At 37.9% G+C, this 25,188-nt stretch overlaps 1 protein-coding gene across 1 annotated transcript in view; it reads right to left on the reverse strand.

The window, feature by feature from the left end:
* Window positions 1-2,321: 2,321 nt before the first annotated feature.
* The window catches only part of LOC128701277 (minichromosome maintenance 6), a 28,829-nt gene continuing 5,962 nt past the window's right edge, over window positions 2,322-25,188 (reverse strand). Inside the window, exons 4-16 of the mRNA XM_053794928.2 lie at window positions 24,568-24,666; window positions 17,794-17,942; window positions 16,207-16,352; window positions 15,423-15,526; window positions 12,575-12,746; window positions 11,910-12,034; window positions 9,399-9,632; window positions 8,243-8,410; window positions 6,214-6,351; window positions 5,908-6,060; window positions 5,589-5,748; window positions 4,848-5,131; window positions 2,322-3,117 (exon numbers count right to left, since the gene is read on the reverse strand). Of these exons, the coding sequence (XP_053650903.2) occupies window positions 3,007-3,117; window positions 4,848-5,131; window positions 5,589-5,748; window positions 5,908-6,060; window positions 6,214-6,351; window positions 8,243-8,410; window positions 9,399-9,632; window positions 11,910-12,034; window positions 12,575-12,746; window positions 15,423-15,526; window positions 16,207-16,352; window positions 17,794-17,942; window positions 24,568-24,666 (2,043 nt within the window). The 3' untranslated portion in view covers window positions 2,322-3,006. The remainder of the gene's footprint in view (window positions 3,118-4,847; window positions 5,132-5,588; window positions 5,749-5,907; window positions 6,061-6,213; window positions 6,352-8,242; window positions 8,411-9,398; window positions 9,633-11,909; window positions 12,035-12,574; window positions 12,747-15,422; window positions 15,527-16,206; window positions 16,353-17,793; window positions 17,943-24,567; window positions 24,667-25,188) is intronic.

Here is a 25,188-nt window from a genome sequence, read left to right on the forward strand (position 1 = left end):
TCTATAGGAAATCAGTAACACACTAGATTAAAATTGAACAAAAAATTATCGAAGTATTTTGTATGTCCAGTGTAGGGAGAGGTGCGAGTTGTATATTGGTGCATCATGCGAGATTCTGAAATAAATGCCATTAAATACTTGTAATGTGCCATGCAGAAAAACAGTGTCTGTCTACACCTTTGTTTTATAGTGAGTCATCATGAGCTGCTCTGAGCTAGTGATTGTCAAAGTTTTTTTTGTCTGCAGCCACTTGGCCATGATGATCACAAATACTGCGTTGGTATCGTTATATTTCTGTATTATGGGTAAAAGAGCTCCTGGGAAATGGTAGTTAGGTTTGATTCAAGGAAATTGGTCTCTTCATCCAATTAATTGATCCAATTAATTGGATGAAGAGACCTCTACCAGCACCAACACACATCTTAACCCTTTCGAGGTTGAGACCCCTGATCTCGGACTTTCTCTCAGGGTCGAAAAATTAAAAAAAAAAAAATTATGAAATGATAATCTTTTTCCAAAGGTAATGAAACCAAAAGTACAAAACTTGATGGAAAACTTACAGAATTACACTCTCGCAAAGTTGTCTCAGCGATATTTACTCAGCAGCAATTTTGCCCACTGTGCCCTATTTTTGGCCAATTCCATTGTTCCAATAGCTATTTTGCTAGTATTCCTTCTATTGAGTACAAAATACTGCCCATTTGCCTATTTCAACTACCCAATAAAGTGATCAGAAATAGGTAATTTGGCCAGTTTCACACAAAATTCAACAATTGCCAATTTGAAAATAGGTCCAGAATAAACAATGTAGATATTCCTGGCACTAAAAAGAATTTCCTGTTTCTTAGTCACGTCTCCAGGCCCCTCTTATATTACACTTGCTTATCATTTTGAATTTTTATTCACACAAAAAAGATGATATACTGTTATGCAGACTACTGCATTGTTGTAATTATATAAATAATGTCAGTGCACTCCTAAATGCATATTAGACTGGCCAGTTGGACATGTATTGGACAAGTTACGTCATCTATATGCTGGAATATCGCCAAAAATTGAACATTTCCTCTACTTTGAGCTCTATTTCAAGCTACTTTGTCCTGAAACTAATCAAAATCCTCTCTATTACTGTAACATATCTTCCATTCTATCAAATGAGACCAAGAAACTGAGAATACAACCATAAAAACCATACGAAAATACACTGCAAAGTTACTGTTTTAAACCAAAAACATTGTTGCAGTTTTCTCATTATGCACTGCATGGTGCAGGATTTTTTTTATATGGTGCACACTTACCTCATAGACCCATTCTCTAATATCAAGGCCCAAATTTACCCCTCACAACTTATCTGAGTGAGCTGAGCTGATGGCATTGTACTACAGGATCAACACTGGCTTCAAAGCCGTGATACTCTGGGACCGACCCTGAAAGGGTTAGAGGAACTACTATATTATAAAATCTAGAAATACAGAACATCCAGTTTCAAGGAATTTCTCAATCATGACGTTGCATCTCTTCTCGTAAGTCCAAATTAAGGCCCCCTGCCCCTACTTCCCCAACACTAGCAGTAATCCCCACACTTTTTCCCCTCTGCCCCCTTACCCACACCTATAACCTTGACTGTTTTCGATGCAACAATACAAACACCAGCCCCTGCCATACCTTCCCCACTCCTGACAGATGAGCAACACACAGAAAGACTAGTCATGGAAATCATTAATAATGCAGTTTTCAGAAACTTAACCTGTGCAAATTATTAAAGTCCTCTGTACAATTCTAGTGATGTTCATAACTCAGTTACTCTGTGCTTATATATGACAGCATATGCTAGTACTGATCAATTTCCTTATAGTTTGTGCCTTCCTTTTCTGTTCACCCTGTTCATATCTTTTCCATTCCAGCTTTGGAGGTGCCACGAGTCAGGCATGGCCTTTTCCTTTCCAGTGTCCTCTTAAATTTGTTGGTAAACACCGTATGTAACAGCAAATGCCGCTTCTCCCGCCACAGTGCCATCACCAGTGAAACTATGGCTATATAACTACATAATTGATGAAGCCACTGGTTGGTACAACGTCTAAATAATAAGTAACCTAAGCATTGCATGTCTTACTGATCTACTTCTCTGTTGTGTAAACCATTAATACAAGTCCACTGATAGCTATCAGGAAGGGGGTAGTACTGAGGATGCACCCTTGCCATACCCCTTTGATTTGCAGTCAGGGAAGTTTTATTTACTTTGAACACAAGCTGCATATGCCTTAGACGACCTCTTGAAAGAGCTGCAAAAAAGATTAAGGATTCATTCACAAAAGGCTCTATATATTTATTTTCTTTATTAAATATAAAATAATTTTTAAATTTATTTCATCTACAAACAAAAATAAAAAGTAATATACAATAAGTTTTTTAAAAGTAATTTCGAAAGAAAAAAGTATACTCCCTCGCAACTTTTGTACATCTGTGAGCTGTGCTGTTTCCAAATTCAATAATTTATCAAGACTACAATTTGTCAAGTTAAATACAATATTCTTCATGCATATGAAACTGTGGCAATTGAAAAGTACTTATGAAAACAAACAAAAAGAACCCTTATTATTAGAGGTACAAAGGTTTCTGCACCTGATGCACTACTCTCCTACCAGCTAAACTGAACACGTCTTTGATTTCCTGGTCACTTGAGAAAGTTCACTATATGTGAATGAAATGCTATTTACCTCTAATAACATTTCTGTTTTTAAGTCTCTTATTTTTATCACTTCTAGCAATTTTCAGTTAAATCACATTTTAAACCCTTCATGGGAGGTGCCTTGAGGCATGATGGGTCCTAAATCCAAGTAACAATGTGTCCTCCATTTCCTAGGATCAAACCTGAATGCCTTCCATCTCTATATGACCCTTAAGGGTTTAGTCCTTCACCCTGATTAAAGAAAAATCAACACAAAATCATTCTAATTATATATAATCAATACTTTTTTATGTAAATTGCATGTGTCCCATAATTCATTATTCCAGAATATAATTAGGATGTACAACGAGCACTGGGTCTTCGTCTTCATCAGTACCCAATGAGGAGTCCTTCAGGCCACTACGAGTCAAGGGGATGATTACTTGGTCCTGTAAAAAAACAAAAAGTATAGTACAGTGGAACCTCAGTACTCAAACATCTCCCTGATTGAATAATTCATTATTCGAACACTTTGTTCGGTAAAAAAATCACTCAGTAGTCGACTGTTTGCTCGGCATTCGACCAAACAAGCATGACCTGCAGAAACTTCGCTGTAAACTATTTCAAGTTTCTTCACATTATTTGGTGTCTTTTTATATCGTATAAATAAGTCACCATGGGGCCTAACAAGATTAGTGTTAACAGCCAACCAAAAAAAAAAAAAAAAAAAAAATGGGTTGGGAAAAATTCGTTCGGTACTCGAATAGCCTTCTGGAACAAATTAATTTCGAGTACTGAGGTTTCACTGTAGTACGTATATGTACACAAGCAATTTCCATATGTTTAGTTCTGCACTATAAAAATAAGCTGGTTAAAAAATGTCAAAATCCTGCATATATCAGCAACTTCATGAGTTTACTAAAAATACATTAATTCTACAGTCTACAAGAAACTTTTTTGTTTCAGTTACTTGATGGATTTTTTTTTTTTAAAATGATGGCCGTAACCCACAGAGGAAGGGTGAACCGGAAAAAAAAAACTTTCACCATCATACACACATCACTGTCTTTGCAGACGTGCCCGGACATGACAGTTTAGATTTGACTCCAAACAGCCAATATCCCAAACCCTTCCTTTAGAGTGCAGGTATTGTACTTCCCACCTCCAGGACAAGTCTGGCTAATTAACTTCCCTGAATCCCTTCACAAAATATTACCCTGCTCACACTCCAACAGCTCATCAGGTATTATGCCTTGTTAAATTCCTATGACCCTTGTGGGTTTAGTGCTTAATCTTGATTGTAATAATTAAAATCCTTCACACAAATATTTCATCATACTGCTTTTATACCACGCTGTCTTGCATTATATTAACACAGTATAGCATCTTATCTGTTAACAGTTGCAGATATCGTCATCCCTGTGGCCCAGCCCTTAGATTTTTTACCTAATGTATTAGCCCTTGTGTATGATTACTATGTACGTTTAATGTGCAGATGAGGGGCTTGGACTTCCAGCAAGCGTGCGTGAGCGTGTTAGATAGGAGTGAATGGAGACAAATGGTACTTGGGACCTGACGATCTGTTGGAGTGTGAGCAGGGTAATATTTAGTGAAGGGATTCAGGGAAACCGGTTATTTTCATATAGTCGGACTTGAGTCCTGGAAATGGGAAGTACAATGCCTGCACTTTAAAGGAGGGGTTTGGGATATTGGCAGTTTGGAGGGATATGTTGTGTATATTTTTTTGTCAATGTGCATTGCTTTTAATTCTGGCAAAAAGTTTTATTTTGACCAAATACATACACAGTACTTTATGAGAGGTGCATTTGTGGTATACTGTACTCCCAAATCTTTTTTTTATACTGTACTCCCAAATCTTTTTTTTTTATTCAATGAAATAAAATATAAAATAATTCTTTCTTAGACAGTGATTCAAATGAACAGTTTTTCTCAATGGTGCAACGGGTCAGCAAAGCTGCAATTACTTTCCTGAAAAGCAACAGATCCTGAAATTGTATATAAATATACCACAAATAACAGTTTACAAATGAAGATGCCTTAAATACTAAGGGTCTTTCATAATGTAACCTAATAATCAGGTAACAATTTTGGCACGAAATGTTTAATATTTAATGAAACACATACATTACTCTAACATCAATTTAATTAATGTACTTACATGGTATGTCAGTCTGTCCAGAACCTTCTCAACAATCATCTTCTTTTCTATTAGTTCAGCCTCGGATTCTATATCACCACCTATTTCATTTAAGTACCAGTTTATGACAGTTGATCTCCTTAACCCTGAAGTCTCCGTTTCATCTTCCTCCATGCGCTGCTCCTCCTTCCGCATGTGCACAATCAGAAGATTAGACATGCTGCGGTACGCTTCATATGACAACTTCAATTTCTTCTTCTTCATGGCATCAGATGTTGCTCCATCATCATCAGGATTATGTACACCTGTGTTAACAGTGTTTGTACATATTAAAACTATATGCGCAAATATCTGACTATTTTATTTTCACGAAATTGTATATATACCATATGCTCTTTGCACGACTGTTTGTGTGTGTTCCATGTAATTGAAAAAGCCCCCTGTGATGAAATATATTAATAAGAGGTTTCATTACTTTTTTTTTACCAGCATATACTTGGCTGACAAATGTAACAGTAGTGCTACCATCAGGATGCTAAGATTTCTTCAAGGCACTCTTAACTACCTATGTGTAACCAATCCTAAAGTACAGATCACCAATGTGGAACACCCTCACCTACCCAAACAAAAATCGAGACTTGAGAAATTTCAAAGTAAATCATCATGACTAAGTCCAGGGTCCAGGGTTCAGAGGATTCAACTATAAACAGACTGTAGTTGTCATCTTTGGTAGAACACAATACTGTGTATATGTAAACATACCATTAATTTGACCATTGGGATCCCTGTTCTCATCTGTCTCCATGGGTTCTTCCACTTCTTGCTCCTCTTCAACATCTTCCAGGTGAACATCTGGTTGTTCAACACGAATGATTGACTTGTTAAGCAACCGGTAGGCTTCTTTAACATGTTTTGGTTTTACCTGAGGACATACATGTTTTATACAGTAACATTATATGAATATCTGCCACAACTAAGCAGTATATAAATACTTTATTTGCATATTATGTTACATCTATTAGCTATCATATCTTGCAGTGATATACAATACTACATCTAATATAAATGGGAAAATAATTACCTCATCTGAACAATGCATTCTGGCCATAGCCTCAGACAATCGAATCATAGACTCAAGCTGACGAACAGTAATGCGCCACGAAGACTTTGCAGCCCCAGAACAGTCACGCTGGCGAAGGTTGCGATACTGTTCCACTAAATACTCACTAGCTTCCTAGAAAGGTAATATAGATTGGGAAGAAATGCATATAAAGTATTCTACTCTGCCTCCATACCTTGGTGGGAGATGGCTGATATTTAAAATTTCAACAATAAAATTATAAATAAATTATACCAAGACAATACGAAATTAAAATACTGAACTTACCTTATTAAGTTTTGGTTTGAACTGTCTAGCAAACATAATATAGCGCTGAATTTCTTCTAAAGCATAGGTTCTGTCAATGCTCTCTTCGTTGTGACAATGTAAATCAACAATTCGCCGTGCAATGGCATAATCTGTTACCTGAAAAATAAATTTTACATTAAGAAATGAAAATTCATATCATGAATTCAGAAGAGAAACCTTTCAGTACTGAACTGCCATCCCACAGGTGATGAGAAGAGCATGCTAGCCAATACACCAGATATTTGCAACCAAGATTTTTTTTTTTTTTGAGTCCACCAGAGTATGATTAACTCCACTGTGCTACAAACTGTATTTTGCATTACTGTGAACTCAGGAGCCAAATAAAAAATCTTGTCCCCACATTCCTATATACACAGAGATTTGTCACTATCATAAATGTAACAATATGAAGAGGATAGAATCGTGCAGAATCAAACTATACCTGTGGCTGGTTTCAAGTGGTCTTTTACCTTGCAGATGAATCTAAGGCCAGGTTTTGTTGGTGAAGATCTGGTCAGCCAGGCTGTTGTTGCTAACAGCCTACAAGCCTACATAGACACCATCTTGCACTTACAGTAGGTAGCATTCCACAGGCAATGTATTAGGGTACTCACTCCATGACCAGTGAGCAGTGGTCCTATCCAGCAGTATTCTGGATTCCTCTCATCTCAAACTATATTAGGTCTTCACTCTCAGTACTTTTTTTTTTTTTTTCAACAAGTCGACCATCTCCCACCGAGGCAGGGTGACCCAAAAAGAAAATACTTTCATCATCATCATTCAACACACTCACCTCACTCATACATAATCACTGTCAGTACATGTACACAATTATTTTTTTTAACACACTGGCCGCCTCTCACCGAGGCAGGGTAACCCGAAAAAGAAACACTTTTAACGTCATTCACACTATCACTGTCTTGCCAGAGGCAGGTAACAGGTATAAAAAAAAATTCTAGCATCTTGCCACTAAAGAACTAATATATTAATTACATATAATCTACCAAACTTTCCCAGCTTTGTTATCCACTTCACTTGTTTTAAGTCAACAACAGTAACAGAAATCCCATCGGAAGCAAACACAGAAAACTAGCTATATTTACTCTGAGATCACCGTCATTGTAGAATGGCTTTAAAGGCAAAATCAAATATTTTTAATACCATTAAAACAATTACTTCAAGATGTCTCATTTATGTTCATAATATAAAATATTTCTACAAAATTATGCCACTCAAGTACATAAAGTGGAATGAGAATGAATGTGTGAAAGGCTTCAAAGAGTGGGAAGAATATTAGGTTTTCAAGAGCGACTCATTTGTTTTCACACGAAATAAATACAAAACATCACAAATTTTCAAGCTGCCACAAAATGAGAATCAGGATAGCAAAGCACTCAAATACAGCCTCTCCTCACTTAACAGAATTCCATTCTTAACATCAGTAAATGAATTCGTCACTAAGCAAGGAGGGTTTGTGTCAACCATCTTTGATAATGTTTTAATGTCACCTTTGCACCATTTATAACATTTTTAGTATATTTTTAAATGTTTATACAGTAGTGCATTGTATATTGTAAAAACAGAATAGAGGAAATCAGCTCTAATATACATTATTTAGGTAAACGTACTGGTCAGAGAGCCTGTCGTAACTCCGAGTCGTCAGTAAACAAGTATAGTACATCGCTAAGTGAGGAGAGGCTGTATTCAAATATTTCATATAAACAAAAACAATGTTTTACAAAAGAAGCCCCTTAAGCCTGCCCATAATGCTCTGCGTACAAGGGGCTTGTAGTATGTGCACTTAACCATTGTATTTCTTTGTACGTCTATGTATCATGTCCAAATTAAAAATAAATAAATAAATAAATGTTATATTAGCAAAGAATTTACTCTGATATTTTTAAATCGAGGATAATTGTATTTTTTATAAACGAGCAAACAAAACAAAATTTGGTACTGTACCGAGATGAAGTACCTTAACAAGAATATACACTGTAATAAAGCTTACCTCATTACACTCGTCCACAAGAATGAAGAAAAGATCAAAACGTGACATGATAGGGGCTGACAGTGCAATATTCTGGCGAAGAGACTTTGTTCGGTCATAGCGGCCACCGATTGGATTAGCAGCAGCCAATATTGAAGTACGAGCATTCAGTGTAGCCTTTACACCTGCCTGTACAAAGTTAAATAATATCAATCTTCCGAAACATATATTGTAAAAGGCTGAATACTGAAATGCGAAACAAAATACAAACTTAAGAAGTGTTTTTTCTTGATATCAAGCAAAAATATACTTGCAGTAGAAACCTAGATTCACTATCACACTTCATATAAAATATACAGCATCCACAAAGAACGAACATTCACAAAATAATTTACAAAAATTACCAAAATATTATTAACCAAATTTCAAAGATGAAATAATTAAGTGAAATAATGAAAACATTGTTATTGTTTAGACAAGGTGTGTCTTTCATAAATGAATGAATTCAAAGCCCTATTAGCATTAACCGATCGTCTGGATGGTAACAGGTTCCACTCAATGAGTTTATGAAAGGAACTTTGCTTCCACAAGTAATTACATCAACATCCCTCGGTCCCATGAATGCAAGCAAGCAAAAAATATTTAGCCAACAGTCACCACCTACTACACAAATAACCTCTGTTATTGTTGGGTTGAAAGGCTGTGGTGGTTCTGAGCAACTCTGAGAGCAACTAAATTCTAATGGCTGTGAGATTGACTATCAGTAGGCTTGGGTGATATTTTTAATGGTATACAATACTGACTTGTCAATGAATCAAATATATGTAACATTTTGGTATATTTATTGCTGAAATGTATCGTCTGCACAGCAGGCTTCTTCACTCAAGCAGAGAGGTAATTTTTAGACTGGAAACAGTGGGAGATATGAAGTAATTTTCCAAAGTTAGTCCCTTAGTATCTGCATTTGACTGAAACCTGATGCTCAAGCTAAATGTTTCAGCAGTAAAGATAACCAAATGTTGCACACAAGTCTTATCCATACTTTAGGGAATTTTCAGTCAGATAATAAATGAATTGTTATATATATAATAATTATAAAATGAGAAAATTGTGAAAAAAATATTAAGCAACAGAAATTTTATAAATACAGTCAACTATCTCATACTGTTCCCCTCACCTTAGTAATTGAGATTGTCTGTTGTTCCATAGCCTCGTGAATAGCAACTTGATCTCTTACATCCATTTTGTCAAACTCGTCAATACAACACACACCATTATCAGCCAACATAAGGGCGCCAGCTTCTATAACAAACTCGTGAGATTCTTCATCTTTTACCACAGCTGCAGTTAAGCCAGCAGCTGAAGATGCTTTACCAGAGGTGTAAACAGCTCGGGGACTGAAGTCGGCCACCTAGAAAATAGCAGTAATAAATTATCAACTTTCATCCCAAATGACTCTCCATCCCCTCCACTTCTACTAAATGGATTGCAAGGTTTTTCTTTTTCTTTTCAAGTTCATTCTAGTTCTCACCATCTACAATAAATAATGGTAATACACTTCCTTTAAACATTCATGCATTACTTTGCATGGCTGTCTCTTCACCTTGAATCATAACATTTAGCTAGTCCCTTCAACGTAGTGATATCAATATATTCCATGACAATTTCTTTATAGCATATACTCTCAAATTCTTAATTTAAACATTTCTCCTGAATTTTACTATACTTCATAACCTATTAAACTATTATTAAGAATGTAAAGATGAACCTTTACATTCTTAATAAACAAGTTAAATTCTCTTAAAGTAAATTTCTTCATTTGCATCTTGTTTTGTTTTGTTCCTCTTATTCTTTCTTTTGCACTTGCATAAGTGCAAAAGTAAGACTTAGGTCTCGAGACACTCCCCAGATAGGGAGCCAAGGCAGGGTCACCACTCTTGGAAAAGACCCGGGCCGGGAGAGTACCGACGAATAAAAAAAAAAAAAAAAGTATGCATAACCAAATATACTAACATTTGAAAATAACAAAAGTCCGTCAAAAGCATGAAATTAATTTTTATAAGAAATCCATCACATTTCCCATAACTGCTCAAAACTATCCCCAAGTCCAAAAAGGCTGAAGTGTTAAAAACAAATATTTCTTCTTCTTTCAACACACCAGCCGTATCCCACTGAGGCGGGGTGGCCCGAAAGGAAAAACGAAAGTTTCTCCTTTTACATTTAGCAATATATACAGGAGAAGGGGTTACTAGCCCCTTGCTCCCGGCATTTTAGTCGCCTCTTACAACACGCATGGCTTATGGAGGAAGAATTCTGTTCCACTTCCCCATGGAGGTAAGAGGAAATAAACAACAAGAACTAGGAAGAAAATAGAAGAAAACCCAGAGGGGTGTGTATATATATGCTTGTACATGTATGTGAAGTGTGACCTACGTGTAAGTAGAAGTAGCAAGACGTACCTGAAATCTTGCATGTGTATGAGACAAAAAAAAAAGACACCAGCAATCCTACCATTATGTAAAACAATTACAGGCTTCAGTTTTACACTCACTTGGCAGGACGGTAGTACCTCCCTGGGCGGTTGCTGTCTACCAACCTACTACCTAAAAAAACAATTTTTTTTTTTCAACAAGTCGGCTGTCTCCCACCGAGGTAGGGTGACCCAAAAAAGAAAGAAAATCCCCAAAAAGAAAATAGTTTCATCATCATTCAACACTTTCACCACACTCACACATTATCACTGTTTTTGCAGAGGTGCTCAGAATACAACAGTTTAGAAGCATATACATATAAAGATACACAACATATCCCTCCAAACTGCCAATATCCCAAACCCCTCCTTTAAAGTGTAGGCATTGTACTTCCCATTTCCAGGACTCAAGTCCGACTATATGAAAATAACCGGTTTCTCTGAATCCCTTCACTAAATATTACCCCGCTCACACTCCAACAGATCGTCAGGTCCCAAGTACCATTCGTCTCCATTCACTCCTATCTAACACGCTCACGCACGCTTGCTGGAAGTCCAAGCCCCTCGCCCACAAAACCTCCTTTACCCCCTCTCTCCAACCCTTTCGAGGACGACCCCTACCCCTCCTTCCTTCCCCTATAGATTTATATGCTTTCCATGTCATTCTACTTTGATCCATTCTCTCTAAATGACCAAACCACCTCAGCAACCCCTCTTCTGCCCTCTGACTAATACTTTTATTAACTCCACACCTTTTCCTAATTTCCACACTCCAAATTTTCTGCATAATATTTACACCACACATTGCCCTTAAACAGGACATCTCCACTGCCTCCAACCATCTCCTCGCTGCTGCATTTACCACCCAAGCTTCACACCCATATAAGAGTGTTGGTACTACTATACTTTCATACATTCCCTTCTTTGCCTCCATAGATAACGTTTTTTGACTCCACATATACCTCAACACACCACTCACCTTTTTTCCCTCATCAATTCTATGATTAACCTCATCCTTCATAAATCCATCCGCCAACACGTCAACTCCCAAGTATCTGAAAACATTCGCTTCTTCCATACTCCTCCTCCCCAATTTTATATCCAATTTTTCTTTATCTAAATCATTTGATACCCTCATCACCTTACTCTTTTCTATGTTCACTTTCAACTTTCAACTTTCAAATATACTGTATATATAAAATAATCTGCACCATTTACCTGCTTAAGAAATTGAGATTTAGCTGTGGATGGATCACCAACAACACACACATTAATATCACCTCGAAGTGTCGTACCTTCCATTGTTACCTTGGGAACTCCTCCGAACATCATCAGCAAGATTCCTGCAACGTTAAAGCATGCCATTAATAAAATTTTAAATAAAATAAATTTTTTTGTAACACCCTCACTGTCTCCTACCGAGGCAGGTTGACCCCAAAATATAAACACTTTCACCATCATTCATGCTATCACTGACTTGCCAGAGGTGTGTAGATATGACATTTTGGATATCCCTACAAACAACAAATATCCCAAATCCCTCCTTTAGCCTGCAGGCACAGTACCTCCTGCCTCAAAGATTCAAGCCTGGCTAACTGGTAAACAATTAAATATTTACTTTTTTTTTTTAAATCAATCATATTTTGTAGTTTTACTAGCAGTCATTTGAGAAGTGATCCCCAGGCACCTGTAACCACAGGCAAGGGTACAGCCATTTTTACTTCAACAGACTTCTCCCACCAAGACAGGGTGACCAAAGCTATAAGTAAAGAATTATACCATATACATTTAATTTTGCAATATTTATAGTAATTTATGCAGTACATTACTTTTGAAAAGTTTACAGAGGAATGTTAATACTGTAGTAGTAAACAAGTACATACCCCTCTTGACTTCATCATTCCCATGAATAGTAGGGAAGAGGGATGATATAAGATTCTGGTACAGGTTCTTGTCTCTGGACATTTCATACACTTTGTTCCACTCAAGCTCAGTCATCTGTCTCTTAATTCCTTCAGCAGTCAACTCTTCTCCACGAATTTCCTTTCCACCAAACTAGTTTAACAATTATAAACATTACTGTTACTTAACTATACATTGGTATTCAATAGCCCATACCAGTTCAGCATAATGCAGCAATGATATTGTTAATAATAATAATCAAAATAGTTATAATCACTTCATACTAATCCACAAATGAATAATCTGTGAGTAACACAATTATACAGTCCAGGCATTTCCTTGGTAAACATGCAATCTGTGATTGAAGAGCATCTTGCCATCCTGGTAAGAAGGCTTTTACAATTACTATAGTAACTGAAGTGAAATTATGGTGAAGTTTATCAGCTGATACCCTCAGTACTTAACCAAAATAAAAGCCACATTTCCTTACCATACTGTATCAAGTAAAGGAACTCAATTCATCTGTACCAGACAAACATGTAGCAAAGATAAAGACATTTGATAAAGCAAAACAAAGAAATAATGTGAAAAAAATGTGGTAGGTAGCACCAGTTGGGCCCCCTCAACATATCAACACTGGTAAAAATAAAAGCCACATTCACCAAATTTTAATAAATAAGAACTAACCACACCTCTACCAAACATGTCTATACTAAAGATAAATTCATCTGAAAAAGTAATAAACAAAATAGAGTATATTTACATAAAATGCTGTGGGAGGCTGTGTTTGGGAGATGGGGAGAGCAGCAGAGACTCTGGTTTTTGCTCCCAAAATAAGATTTGTCTGTATAACTTATTTTGTGTGATCTATACATGAGGAGCCAACTTTCATATTTAGTGGTAGAGAAAGTACAGTAATTTGTCAGCTACACTGCAGGCTTTAGCAAGAGCCCAAGCCAGAATCGGCAAGAAAATAACACCTCCACCACCTTTCTCAAAATATTACTATGTTGATATAACGGGCAGCAAACAGCCCATACATTTTTCCTTATTAACTAAGTCAACACTGAGTTGTTTTATCTTGAAAGGTGTAGAGAACTTCTTTAATATGTGAAGTGTTTTGGCAGTCAGCTGATGTAATACCTACACTGCAGGGAATGCATACTGTACTTCCGCTATAACTTTCTTGCTAAAACATAATCACTATTGCCAATCACCATGTTCAACAACTGAAGAAATACAGATAGAGTAGACACACCACTGCTAGAGGCACAGAAATATGTAGTACTGTATAAGTATACTAGATGATATTAAAGTTTTGTGAATTTTTGGTAATTTAAACTTTTTATCCAGGTCTCAAGAAATCGTAATGACACGATTGCAAACAAACCATACCCCCGGCTGGGATTGAACCCGCGGTCATAGAGTCTCAAAACTCCAGCCCGTCGCGTTACCCACTAGACCAGCTAGCCACAATAAGATTCATCCAACTAGGTATATTTCTACACCATAGGAAGGTTAGCACAGGCACCACTATGACCACAAATGCAAGTTTTTACAGACGAATCTCCAGCTAGCGTGGCCGTGACGAACTCTCGCTCAAAGCCCTTCACAGTCAACAGTGAAGGGACTTGAGCTAGAGTTCGTCATGGCCATGCTAGCTGGAGATTCGTCTGTAAAAACTTGCATTTGTGGTCACAGTGGTGCCTGTGCTAACCTTCCTATGGTGTAGAAATATACCTAGTTGGATGAATCTTATTGTGGCTAGCTGGTCTAGTGGCTAACGCGACGGGCTGGAGTTTTGAGACTATGACCGCGGGTTCAATCCCGGCCGGGGGTATGGTTTTTTTATCCAGGTGTTTTATATAAATTAAGCCTTCATAAGCTATATCAATTTTGAAACACATTAGTTAGGTAAGAAAATGCTGTCTAGTGGCCTTACTTGTTCTCACTTAGCAAGACTAGTAAGAGGACTGGGGCACTGCTCGTACACAGTGAGGGTACTACCTAAATTTTGCACATTACCCAAATTTTTTTTTTTTTACATTTATGAAGCATACAGTATTATCGAGGTTATTTCAAACACTGCAATTTTTGATGCACTTTTTCAATGATATGTACATAAAATCATACTATAGACTAGAGAAACCATCTACTAAGGAACACAGGGACCAAGTGTGGGCCAACATGAGAAAGATTACTATATCCCTAGGAGGCTACCTTAACTACAGAGGCTATGATTACAATTATGTTTATTTTCTTTATTCATATTAATAATGTACACCTTTATAACACATCTTAAATCAAGATAAGAGCCTTAGAGCTGACCAATTTCATTACAACTTCAATAAAAAAATTTACGTTAGCTATTTCCCACTGCTCCCAAAGTGTGCAGACATTTCAATTCCAATGACCCTCAAACTGCAGCATCCCCACCAAACCTTCAAAATTCTTACTCCATATATATATTTTAATGAAAAATTATTAGAATAGTTTGGAGAGATATATTGTGTATTTTTACACGTATATACGTACTTCTAAACTGTTGTATTCTGGGCACCTCTGCAAAAACAGTGATTATGTGTGAGTGAGGTGAAAGTGTTGAATGATGATGAAAGTATTTTCTTTTTGGGGATTTCTTTCTCTTTGGGCCACCCTACCTCGGTGGGAGACGGCCGACTTGTTGAAAAAAAAAAAAGTTGTGCCATAATGGGTTTCTTATTTTCATGCAAAATAATTTTAATAATAATAATAATAAAAAAAAACAGCAAACTGTTAAAACCTATTCGAGAACTACACAGGATGAAACATGAATTAAGCAAGACTAACCTTTGGGTTGGTTGGAGTAATGGAACAAGCCAAAAATGCCATTCTGTAGTTAAGATCACGCACACCGAGTGCTTTCAGGCCTGTTACTCCTTCACTTTCTTCACCTAAACAACAAGTAACAATAAGAACTATTACGTGTTTAACATACCTTGTACAAGCATCTAATTATAATAGCTGCACAATAATAATACTGCCAACTCTATATATAATAAAAAATCGTCCAACAAAAGAATTCCTTTTCGACAAAAATATTTAGCCTGAAATCATCTCATTTAAAGTCTCCCATCTGACAAGTGTCTTTTTGGAACTGATCTACAATGTTAGAAGAGACTTGCCTGTGCTGCAAGGCCCCAAGCATTTTTTTAAGGATGCTACACAAGTTAAAAGACTAATACAATTAGTTTTTGTCTTATCTGTCTCTGACCACTGGCTTATTAATTAAGAATTAGTTACATTCAACATTCTTAACTGTTACTTACTAAATGCCAATGCACAGCTTTAGTTATTACTCTACCTGTAGCTTCCTAACAAACTCTCAGTAACATTCACAGTGGTCACTTCTCGAATAATTCTCAGTTTACAGTCCTGATCACCTCTGACTCACACTTACCCTTAAATACATTCTAGTGGCTGTAATTATATGCAAAATTATTTTCAGATCAAGTAAGAGAAATTAATAACTGAACATACGCCCTCTTCAGTTTTGACCAGCACTATATTCGTGAGCTTTGGTAAAACTTTGTTGATCAATTTTGCAAAAATTCACACTAAACATACTACACACCTTTATGCCTTGCAGAACTTTCTGCTCGAGCCCCAGGAAGGTTCAATGAAGAAACATCAGGAACTACAATCAAAGATCCTGTGAAGTCACAGCGGTCACCAGCCTGTGCCCTCTCCACAGCCTCAGCACGAACAACTATTTCGACACTAGAAAAATTGAGAGTAACTATAAACAAAACAAACCATATACAAAAGCATGACAACCATACACCAATGTACTACACTGATAATTTTTTTTATAAAATATGAATGTAAGCAAATATTATAAAATTTTAATGCAGCAAGAGAAAAACAATAAAAAATCTTTCATAATAACATAGCAACCTGATCATGCCCTTGAACTGCCAGTGTACATCAAAAGCACCACAAAATGTGAAAGGGAATGAAGGCTTTGGCAGATGGATAGACTAAAATACCAGACCTTAAAAATGTCATTATAGTACATGCTACCTTTGATGAGTTTCGAGACTCTCTTCTCTGAGAGCCCACTACTCACTAGTTACGGTGACACTACATGAAACCAACATTACATTCAAGAAAGCAGGAACATTTACAACACTAAGGAAACACATGAAATACTGAACAAGATACATGCACCACCTGGGTATTTTCATGGGAGAGATGTTTTGCCTGATCAGCAGATGAAATCTCTCTCCAACAATGATACCCAAGTGTTGCACATGACTTATCAAATTGCTGGTCTTATATGCCTTTGATCTAGTGAAATTCTGAAGGCACTGTCTTGTAGTTCAGTGAGCCATTAACAGATTACATATAAACAGTCCACCACCTTTACTCCTTCCAACCCTTCTAGGGTGACTTACCATGCCTTCCCTCCACTAAAGATTTATACATGTATGCCCTCCAAGTCATCCTATTTTGCTCCATCCTCTCTAAATGTCATAACCACCTCAACAATCCCTCCTCAGCTCAATGGATAATACTTTTAGTAGCCCTGCACCTCCTCCTAATCTCCAGGCTTACTTTTACTGCAAAATAATCTTCCCATCTCCCTCTCTTACATATGCTAACCTGAGCCTCACTATCCTCATAAGAACTCTTAACTGCTTTCAGTAACCTACCACCTATTCCATACACTTACATTTTCCACATTATTTCCATATCCACCCTATCATATGCCTTTTCTAAATCCATAAAAGCAACGAAAGCTTCCTTCACCTAAATAATGTTCACACGTATGGTTCAATGTAAACACTTGGTCTACACATCCCCTATCTTTCCTAAAGCTTCCTTGTTCATCTGCAATCCTGTTCATCTTACCCTTAATTCTTTCAACAACTCTATCATACACTTTACCCAGTAAACTCAATAGGTTTTTTTTCTCCTATAATCTTTACACTCTTTTGTCCCCCTTTCCTTTATACAAAGGAACTATGCACACTCTCTGCCAATCCCTAAGTACCTTTACCTCTTTCATAGATATATTGAATAAAGTACCAACCACTCCAAAACTATATTCCCACTTGATTTTAACATTTCTCTCAAGATCCCGTCAATCCCAGCTGCTGGAGCCTTAATTAACAGTTTGCCTACTTATTAAACTTCACTGAATAAGCGATCACATTACCTGCGTGGGATGCATCCTCTAGGCAGTTCTGCTTGAACTTCCTGGATGCGAACTTTCTGGAAGTCAACAAAACGGCTCTTGTTTGTGTCAAGCATGAAACGAGCACGGTTGCTACAGACAGGATTTCGGCAGATTGTTGGCTGGGTGAACTGAAATTTAAAAGGGGTTGGCATTATCATTACTCGTTTTCCCATGTTTTATGCAGAATGCAATCATAACAAATTTGCTTAGAAAGCATTCAAGCTCAGGCTAAAATTAAATATTCTAAATATTAATCCAAAAATCAGGCCATATGGTACATATCTACTGTAGTTTATATTTTTATCTCAATTCTATTACTAGGTGTCCCATGGCTTGGTTGGAGACACACTAGCCTCACACACGGAGTGTCCGTGGTTCAATCCCTCTCCAGGTATACCTGGAGAGGGTTTTGGGGATCAACACCCCTGCGGCCCGGTCTGTGAGCAGGCCTCCTTAATGTTGGGCATGTTTCTTCACACTTGCTGTCCCTTTTCACCTACCAGTTAGTAGGTACATGGGTGTTAGTTAACTGGTGTGGGTTGCATCCTGGGGTACAAGACTGAAGAACCCCAATGGTAATAAGATAGACAGTCCTCAATGACATTGACTTTCTTGGGTTATCCTAGGTGGCTAACCCCTCTGGGATAAAAATCTGAACAAATCTTAAGAGAATCATGCAAAAGGAAGCAGTGATTAGAAAAATTTTCAAAATCCAGTCAATAATATAACAAAATGCTTGAAAGATTTCTTGTTCCACTTGACACACTCAGACTTCAAATACAGTACAAGATAATCTGACTTCAAATACTTATTTTTTTTTCAACAAGTCGGTCGTCTCCCACCGAGGCAGGGTGACCCAAAAAAGAAAGAAAATCCCCAAAAAGAAAATACTTTCATCATCATTCAACACTTTCACCACACTCACACATTATCACTGCTTTTGCAGAGGTGCTCAGAATACAACAGTTTAGAAGCATATACGTATAAAGATACACAACATATCCCTCCAAACTGCCAATATCCCAAACCCCTCCTTTAAAGTGCAGGCATTGTACTTCCCATTTCCAGGACTCAAGTCCGACTATATGAAAATAACCGGTTTCCCTGAATCCCTTCACTAAATATTACCCTGCTCACACTCCAACAGATCGTCAGGTCCCAAGTATCATTCGTCTCCATTCACTCCTATCTAACATGCTCATGCACGCTTGCTGGAAGTCCAAGCCCCTCGCCCACAAAACCTCCTTTACCCCCTCTTTCCAACCCTTTCGAGGACGACCCCTACCCCTCTTTCCTTCCCCTATAGATTTATATGCTTTCCATGTCATTCTACTTTGATCCATTCTCTCTAAATGACCAAACCACCTCAACAACCCCTCTTCTGCCCTCTGACTAATGCTTTTATTAACTCCACACCTTCTCCTAATTTCCACACTCCGAATTTTCTGCATAATATTTACACCACACATTGCCCTTAGACAGGACATCTCCACTGCCTCCAACCGTCTCCTCGCTGCTGCATTTACCACCCAAGCTTCACATCCATATAAGAGTGTTGGTACTACTATACTTTCATACATTCCCTTCTTTGCCTCCATAAATAACGTTTTTTGACTCCACATATACCTCAACGCACCACTCACCTTTTTTCCCTCATCAATTCTATGATTAACCTCATCCTTCATAAATCCATCCGCCGACACCTCAACTCCCAAGTATCTGAAAACATTCACTTCTTCCATACTCCTCCTCCCCAATTTGATATCCAATTTTTCTTTATCTAAATCATTTGATACCCTCATCACCTTACTCTTTTCTATGTTCACTTTCAACTTTCTACCTTTACACACATTCTCAAACTCATCCACTAACCTTTGCAATTTTTCTTTAGAATCTCCCATAAGCACAGTATCATCAGCAAAAAGTAACTGTGTCAATTCCCATTTTGAATTTGATTCCCCATAATTTAATCCCACCCCTCTCCCGAACACCCTAGCATTTACTTCTTTTACAACCCCATCTATAAATATATTAAACAACCATGGTGACATTACACATCCCTGTCTAAGACCTACTTTTACCGGGAAGTATTCTCCCTCTCTTCTACACACCCTAACCTGAGCCTCACTATCCTCATAAAAGCTCTTTACAGCATTTAGTAACTTACCACCTATTCCATATACTTGCAACATCTGCCACATTGCTCCTCTATCCACTCTATCATATGCCTTTTCTAAATCCATAAATGCAATAAAAACTTCCCTACCTTTATCTAAATACTGTTCACATATATGCTTCAATGTAAACACTTGATCTACACATCCCCTACCCACTCTGAAGCCTCCTTGCTCATCCGCAATTCTACATTCTGTCTTACCTCTAATTCTTTCAATTATAACCCTACCGTACACTTTTCCTGGTATACTCAGTAAACTTATTCCTCTATAATTTTTACAATCTCTTTTGTCCCCTTTCCCTTTATATAAAGGGACTATACATGCTCTCCGCCAATCCCTAGGTACCTTCCCCTCTTTCATACATTTATTAAACAAAAGTACCAACCACTCCAACACTATATCCCCCCCTGCTTTTAACATTTCTGTCATGATCCCATCAGTTCCAGCTGCTTTACCCCCTTTCATTCTACGTAATGCCTCACGTACCTCCACCACACTTACATTCTGCTCTTCTTCACTCCTAAAAGATGGTATACCTCCCTGGCCAGTGCATGAAATTACCGCCTCCCTTTCTTCCTCAACATTTAAAAGTTCCTCAAAATATTCTCGCCATCTACCTAATACCTCCCACTCCCCATCTACTAACTCCCCTACTGTTTTTAACTGACAAATCCATACTTTCCCTAGGCTTTCTTAACTTGTTTAACTCACTCCAAAATTTTTTCTTATTTTCATTAAAATTTCTTGACAGTGCCTCTCCCACTCTTTCATCTGCTCTCCTTTTGCACTCTCTCACCACTCTCTTTACCTTTCTTTTACTCTCCATATACTCTGCTCTTCTTATAACACTTCTGCTTTGTAAAAACCTCTCGTAAGCTACCTTTTTCTCTTTTATCACACCCTTTACTTCATCATTCCACCAATCACTCCTCTTTCCTCCTGCCCCCACCCTCGTATAACCACAAACTTCTGCCCCACATTCTAATACAGTGGACCCCCGCATACCGATGGCACCACATAACGATTAATCCGCATACCGCTTGCTTTAATCGCAAAAATTTTGCCTCGCATACCGCTTAAAAACCCGCTCACCGATTTTCGTCCGAGACACGTCCAATGTGCGCCCTCAGCCAGCCTCACATGTGCCGCCCGTGCCATTGTTTACCAGCCAGCCTCCACGGTAACATCCAAGCATACAATCGTAATATTTTGTATTATTACAGTGTTTTCGGTGCTGTTTCTGGAAAATAAGTGACCATGGGCCCCAAGAAAGCTTCTAGTGCCAACCCTACACCAATAAGGGTGAGAATTCCAATAGAAATGAAGAAAGAGATCATTGATAAGTATGAAAGTGGAGTGCATATCGCCGACCTGGTCAGGTTGTACAAGAAACCCCAATCAACCATCGCTACTATTGTGGGCACCAGAAAGGCAATCAAGGAAGCTGTTCTTGCCAAAGGTTTAACTGTGTTTTCGAAACAAAGATCGCAAGTGATGGAAGATGTTGAGAGACTCTTATTGGTGTGGATAAATGAAAAACAGCTAGCAGGAGATAGCGTCTCTCAAGCGATCATAAGCGAAAAGGCTAGGAAGTTGCATGAGGATTTAATTAAAAAAATGCCTGCAACTAGTGCTGATGTGAGTGAATTTAAGGCCAGCAAAGGTTGGTTTGAGAGATTTAAGAAGCGTAGTGGCATACATAGTGTGATAAGGCATGGTGAGGCTGCCAGTTCGGACCACAAAGCGGCTGAAAAATATGTGCAGGAATTCAAGAAGTACATAGAGACTGAAGGACTGAAACCTGAACAAGTGTTTAATTGTGATGAAACAGGCCTGTTTTGGAAGAAAATGCCAAGCAGGACCTACATTACTCAGGAGGAAAAGGCACTCCCAGGACATAAGCCTATGAAAGACAGGCTTACTTTGTTGATGTGTTCCAATGCTACTGGTGATTGCAAAGTTAAGCCTTTATTAGTGTATCACTCTGAAACTCCCAGAGCGTTCAGGCAAAAGAATGTCCTCAAGGAGAATTTGTGTGTGCTGTGGAGGGCAAACAGTAAGGCATGGGTCACTAGGGACTTTTTCTATGACTGTTTACACCATGCATTTGCCCCCAATGTGAAAGATTACCTAACTGAAAAGAAATTAGAACTTAAGTGCCTCCTGGTGTTAGACAATGCCCCTGGTCATCCTACAGACATGGCAGAGTGACTTTATGGGGACATGAAATTCATTAAGGTGAAGTTTTTGCCTCCTAATACCACTCCTCTCCTGCAGCCCATGGACCAGCAGGTTATTGCAAACTTCAAAAAACTGTACACAAAAGCTCTGTTTGAAAGGTGCTTTGTAGTGACCTCAGAAACTCAATTGACTCTAAGAGAGTTTTGGAGAGATCACTTTAATATTCTCAATTATGTAAACCTTATAGGTAAGGCTTGGGAGGGAGTGACTAAGAAGACCTTGAACTCTGCTTGGAAGAAACTGTGGCCAGAATATGTAGACAAAAGGGATTTTGAAGGGTTTGAGGCTAACCCTGAGAGGATTATGCCAGTTGAGGAATCCATTGTGGCATTGGGAAAGTCCTTGGGGTTGGAGGTTAGTGGGGAGGATGTGGAAGAGTTGGTGGAGGAGGACAATGAAGAACTAACCACTGATGAGCTGATAGATCAACTTCAAGAGCAAGAGGCCAGACCTGAGAAAACTGGTTCAGAGGAGGGGAGAGAGAAATTGAAGAAGTTGCCTACTACAAAGATTAAGGAAATCTGTGCAATGTGGCTGAAAGTGCAAACCTTTATGGATGAGTATCACCCTCACACAGCTATTGCAAGCCGTGCTGGTGATTATTACACTGACAATGTTGTGAAACACTTTAGGGAAGTCATAAAGGAACGAGAGGTACAGGTCACTATGGACAGATATGTTGTGCGAAAGAAGTCCAGTGACTCTGAAGCTGGTCCTAGTGGCATTAAAAGAAGAAGGGAAGTAACCCCAGAAAAGGACTCGACACCTCAAGTCTTAATGGAAGGGGATTCCCCTTCTAAACACTAACACTCTCTCTCCCCTCCTCCCATCCCATCAATCATCACCAGATCTTCAATAAAAGTAAGTGTCATGTAAGTGTGCATGCCTTTTTCAGTTTGTGTGTATTAAAATTAACATTTCATGTGGTAAAAAAAAAAATTTTTTCATACTTTTGGGTGTCTTGCACGGATTAATTTGATTTCCATTATTTCTTATGGGGAAAATTCATTCGCATACCGATTATTTCGCATAACAATGACCCCTCTTGCACGGATTAAAATCGGTATGCGGGGGTCCACTGTACTGCATTTTTTTAAAACTATTCCAACCCTCTTCAACCCCCCCACTACTCATCTTTGCACTAGCCCACCTTTCTGCCAATAGTCGCTTATATCTCGCCCGAACTTCCTCCTCCCTTAATTTATACACTTTCACCTCCCTCTTACTTGTTGTTGCCACCTTCCTCTTTTCCCATCTACCTCTTACTCTAACTGTAGCTACAACTAAATAATGATCCGATATATCAGTTGCCCCTCTATAAACATGTACATCCTGGAGCCTACCCATCAACCTTTTATCCACCAATACATAATCTAACAAACTACTTTCATTATGTGCTACATCATACCTTGTATATTTATTTATCCTCTTTTTCATAAAATATGTATTACTTATTACCAAATTTCTTTCTACACATAGCTCAATTAAAGGCTCCCCATTTACATTTACCCCTGGCACCCCAAATTTACCTACTACTCCCTCCATAACATTTTTACCCACTTTAGCATTGAAATCCCCAACCACCATTACTCTCACACTTGATTCAAAACTCCCCATGCATTCACTCAACATTTCCCAGAATCTCTCTCTCTCCTCTACACTTCTCTCTTCTCCAGGTGCATACACGCTTACTATAACCCACTTTTCACATCCAATCTTTATTTTACTCCACATAATCCTTGAATTTATACATTTGTAGTCCCTCTTTTCCTGCCATAGTTTATCCTTCAACATTATTGCTACTCCTTCTTTAGCTCTAACTCTATTTGAAACCCCTGACCTAATCCCATTTATTCCTCTCCATTGAAACTCTCCCACCCCCTTCAGCTTTGTTTCACTTAAAGCCAGGACATCCAGTTTCTTCTCATTCATAACATCCACAATCATCTCTTTCTTATCATTTGCACAACATCCACGCACATTCAGACTTCCCACTTTGACAATTTTCTTCTTATTCTTATACAGTACAAGATAATCTATGTATTTTTACCAAAATTATATGTCCCATTTTCTACCAAATGCCATACAAACTAACCACCAAAACTTTACTATAGGCACACAGCCAAGAGTAAATGTGAGGGAATAGAAGTTCCACTGCCTCAAGATGCTTCTGGTTCTTGTTTTTCCTACTTCTCTACCTTCATCTACCAGGAGCTGCAATCTAACAGCTAAAACTTGCATGACATAAAATAACTAATTACATAACCTAGCAAAGAATTTGTATAACCATATTTTACTGATAAATTTATAAGTTACATCACTTACTGTTCCTTACCTTAAACTGTTGCTCCACATCCTTAATAACACTCTGACAGTCAAGACAAACAAACGTTCCAGACACCAGTTCTGGGTGGACTGGATGAGTACGCACAACCTGAAAAACATTCCTTTACTGAACGAGTAATAATTTTCTGAAGCACTCAACACGTAAACAAAACTCATTAAATACGCACAGAAAAATAAATAGACGAAGTTTACTCAGCTGAAGTCATTAGTACTCGTAGGATTCACACCGGCATCTGGAGGGTGTCTAAAACTAAATGCTCAAACACTGCACTGCTACTTGAACACCAAGGTTTCAGCTGAATTGTTAAGAGATTATCACAACTTAAATCTATGTTTTTTAATGGTATTCTGGCACCACAGCATGGTTCAATTTATCACAGTTCTGGAGTTCCAGTTTATAAGATGGTGGTGGCCCAGTTGTTAGCACATGATCCTGAGAATTTAGCAACTCCACTAAATTTCAGTTACTCTAGAATTCATTAGCACATTTCTCTCAAGGTAAATCTTAAAGTTCATTCAAATATATATTTATTCTTATCGCTACAATTCTCAAGAATTTCAAAAGAACCTATTAATTCACAATAAAGAACAGTAATACTGTAATATAAAT

Source organism: Cherax quadricarinatus, chromosome 72 (genome assembly GCF_038502225.1).
Source record: "Cherax quadricarinatus isolate ZL_2023a chromosome 72, ASM3850222v1, whole genome shotgun sequence".
Taxonomy (NCBI): domain Eukaryota; kingdom Metazoa; phylum Arthropoda; class Malacostraca; order Decapoda; family Parastacidae; genus Cherax; species Cherax quadricarinatus.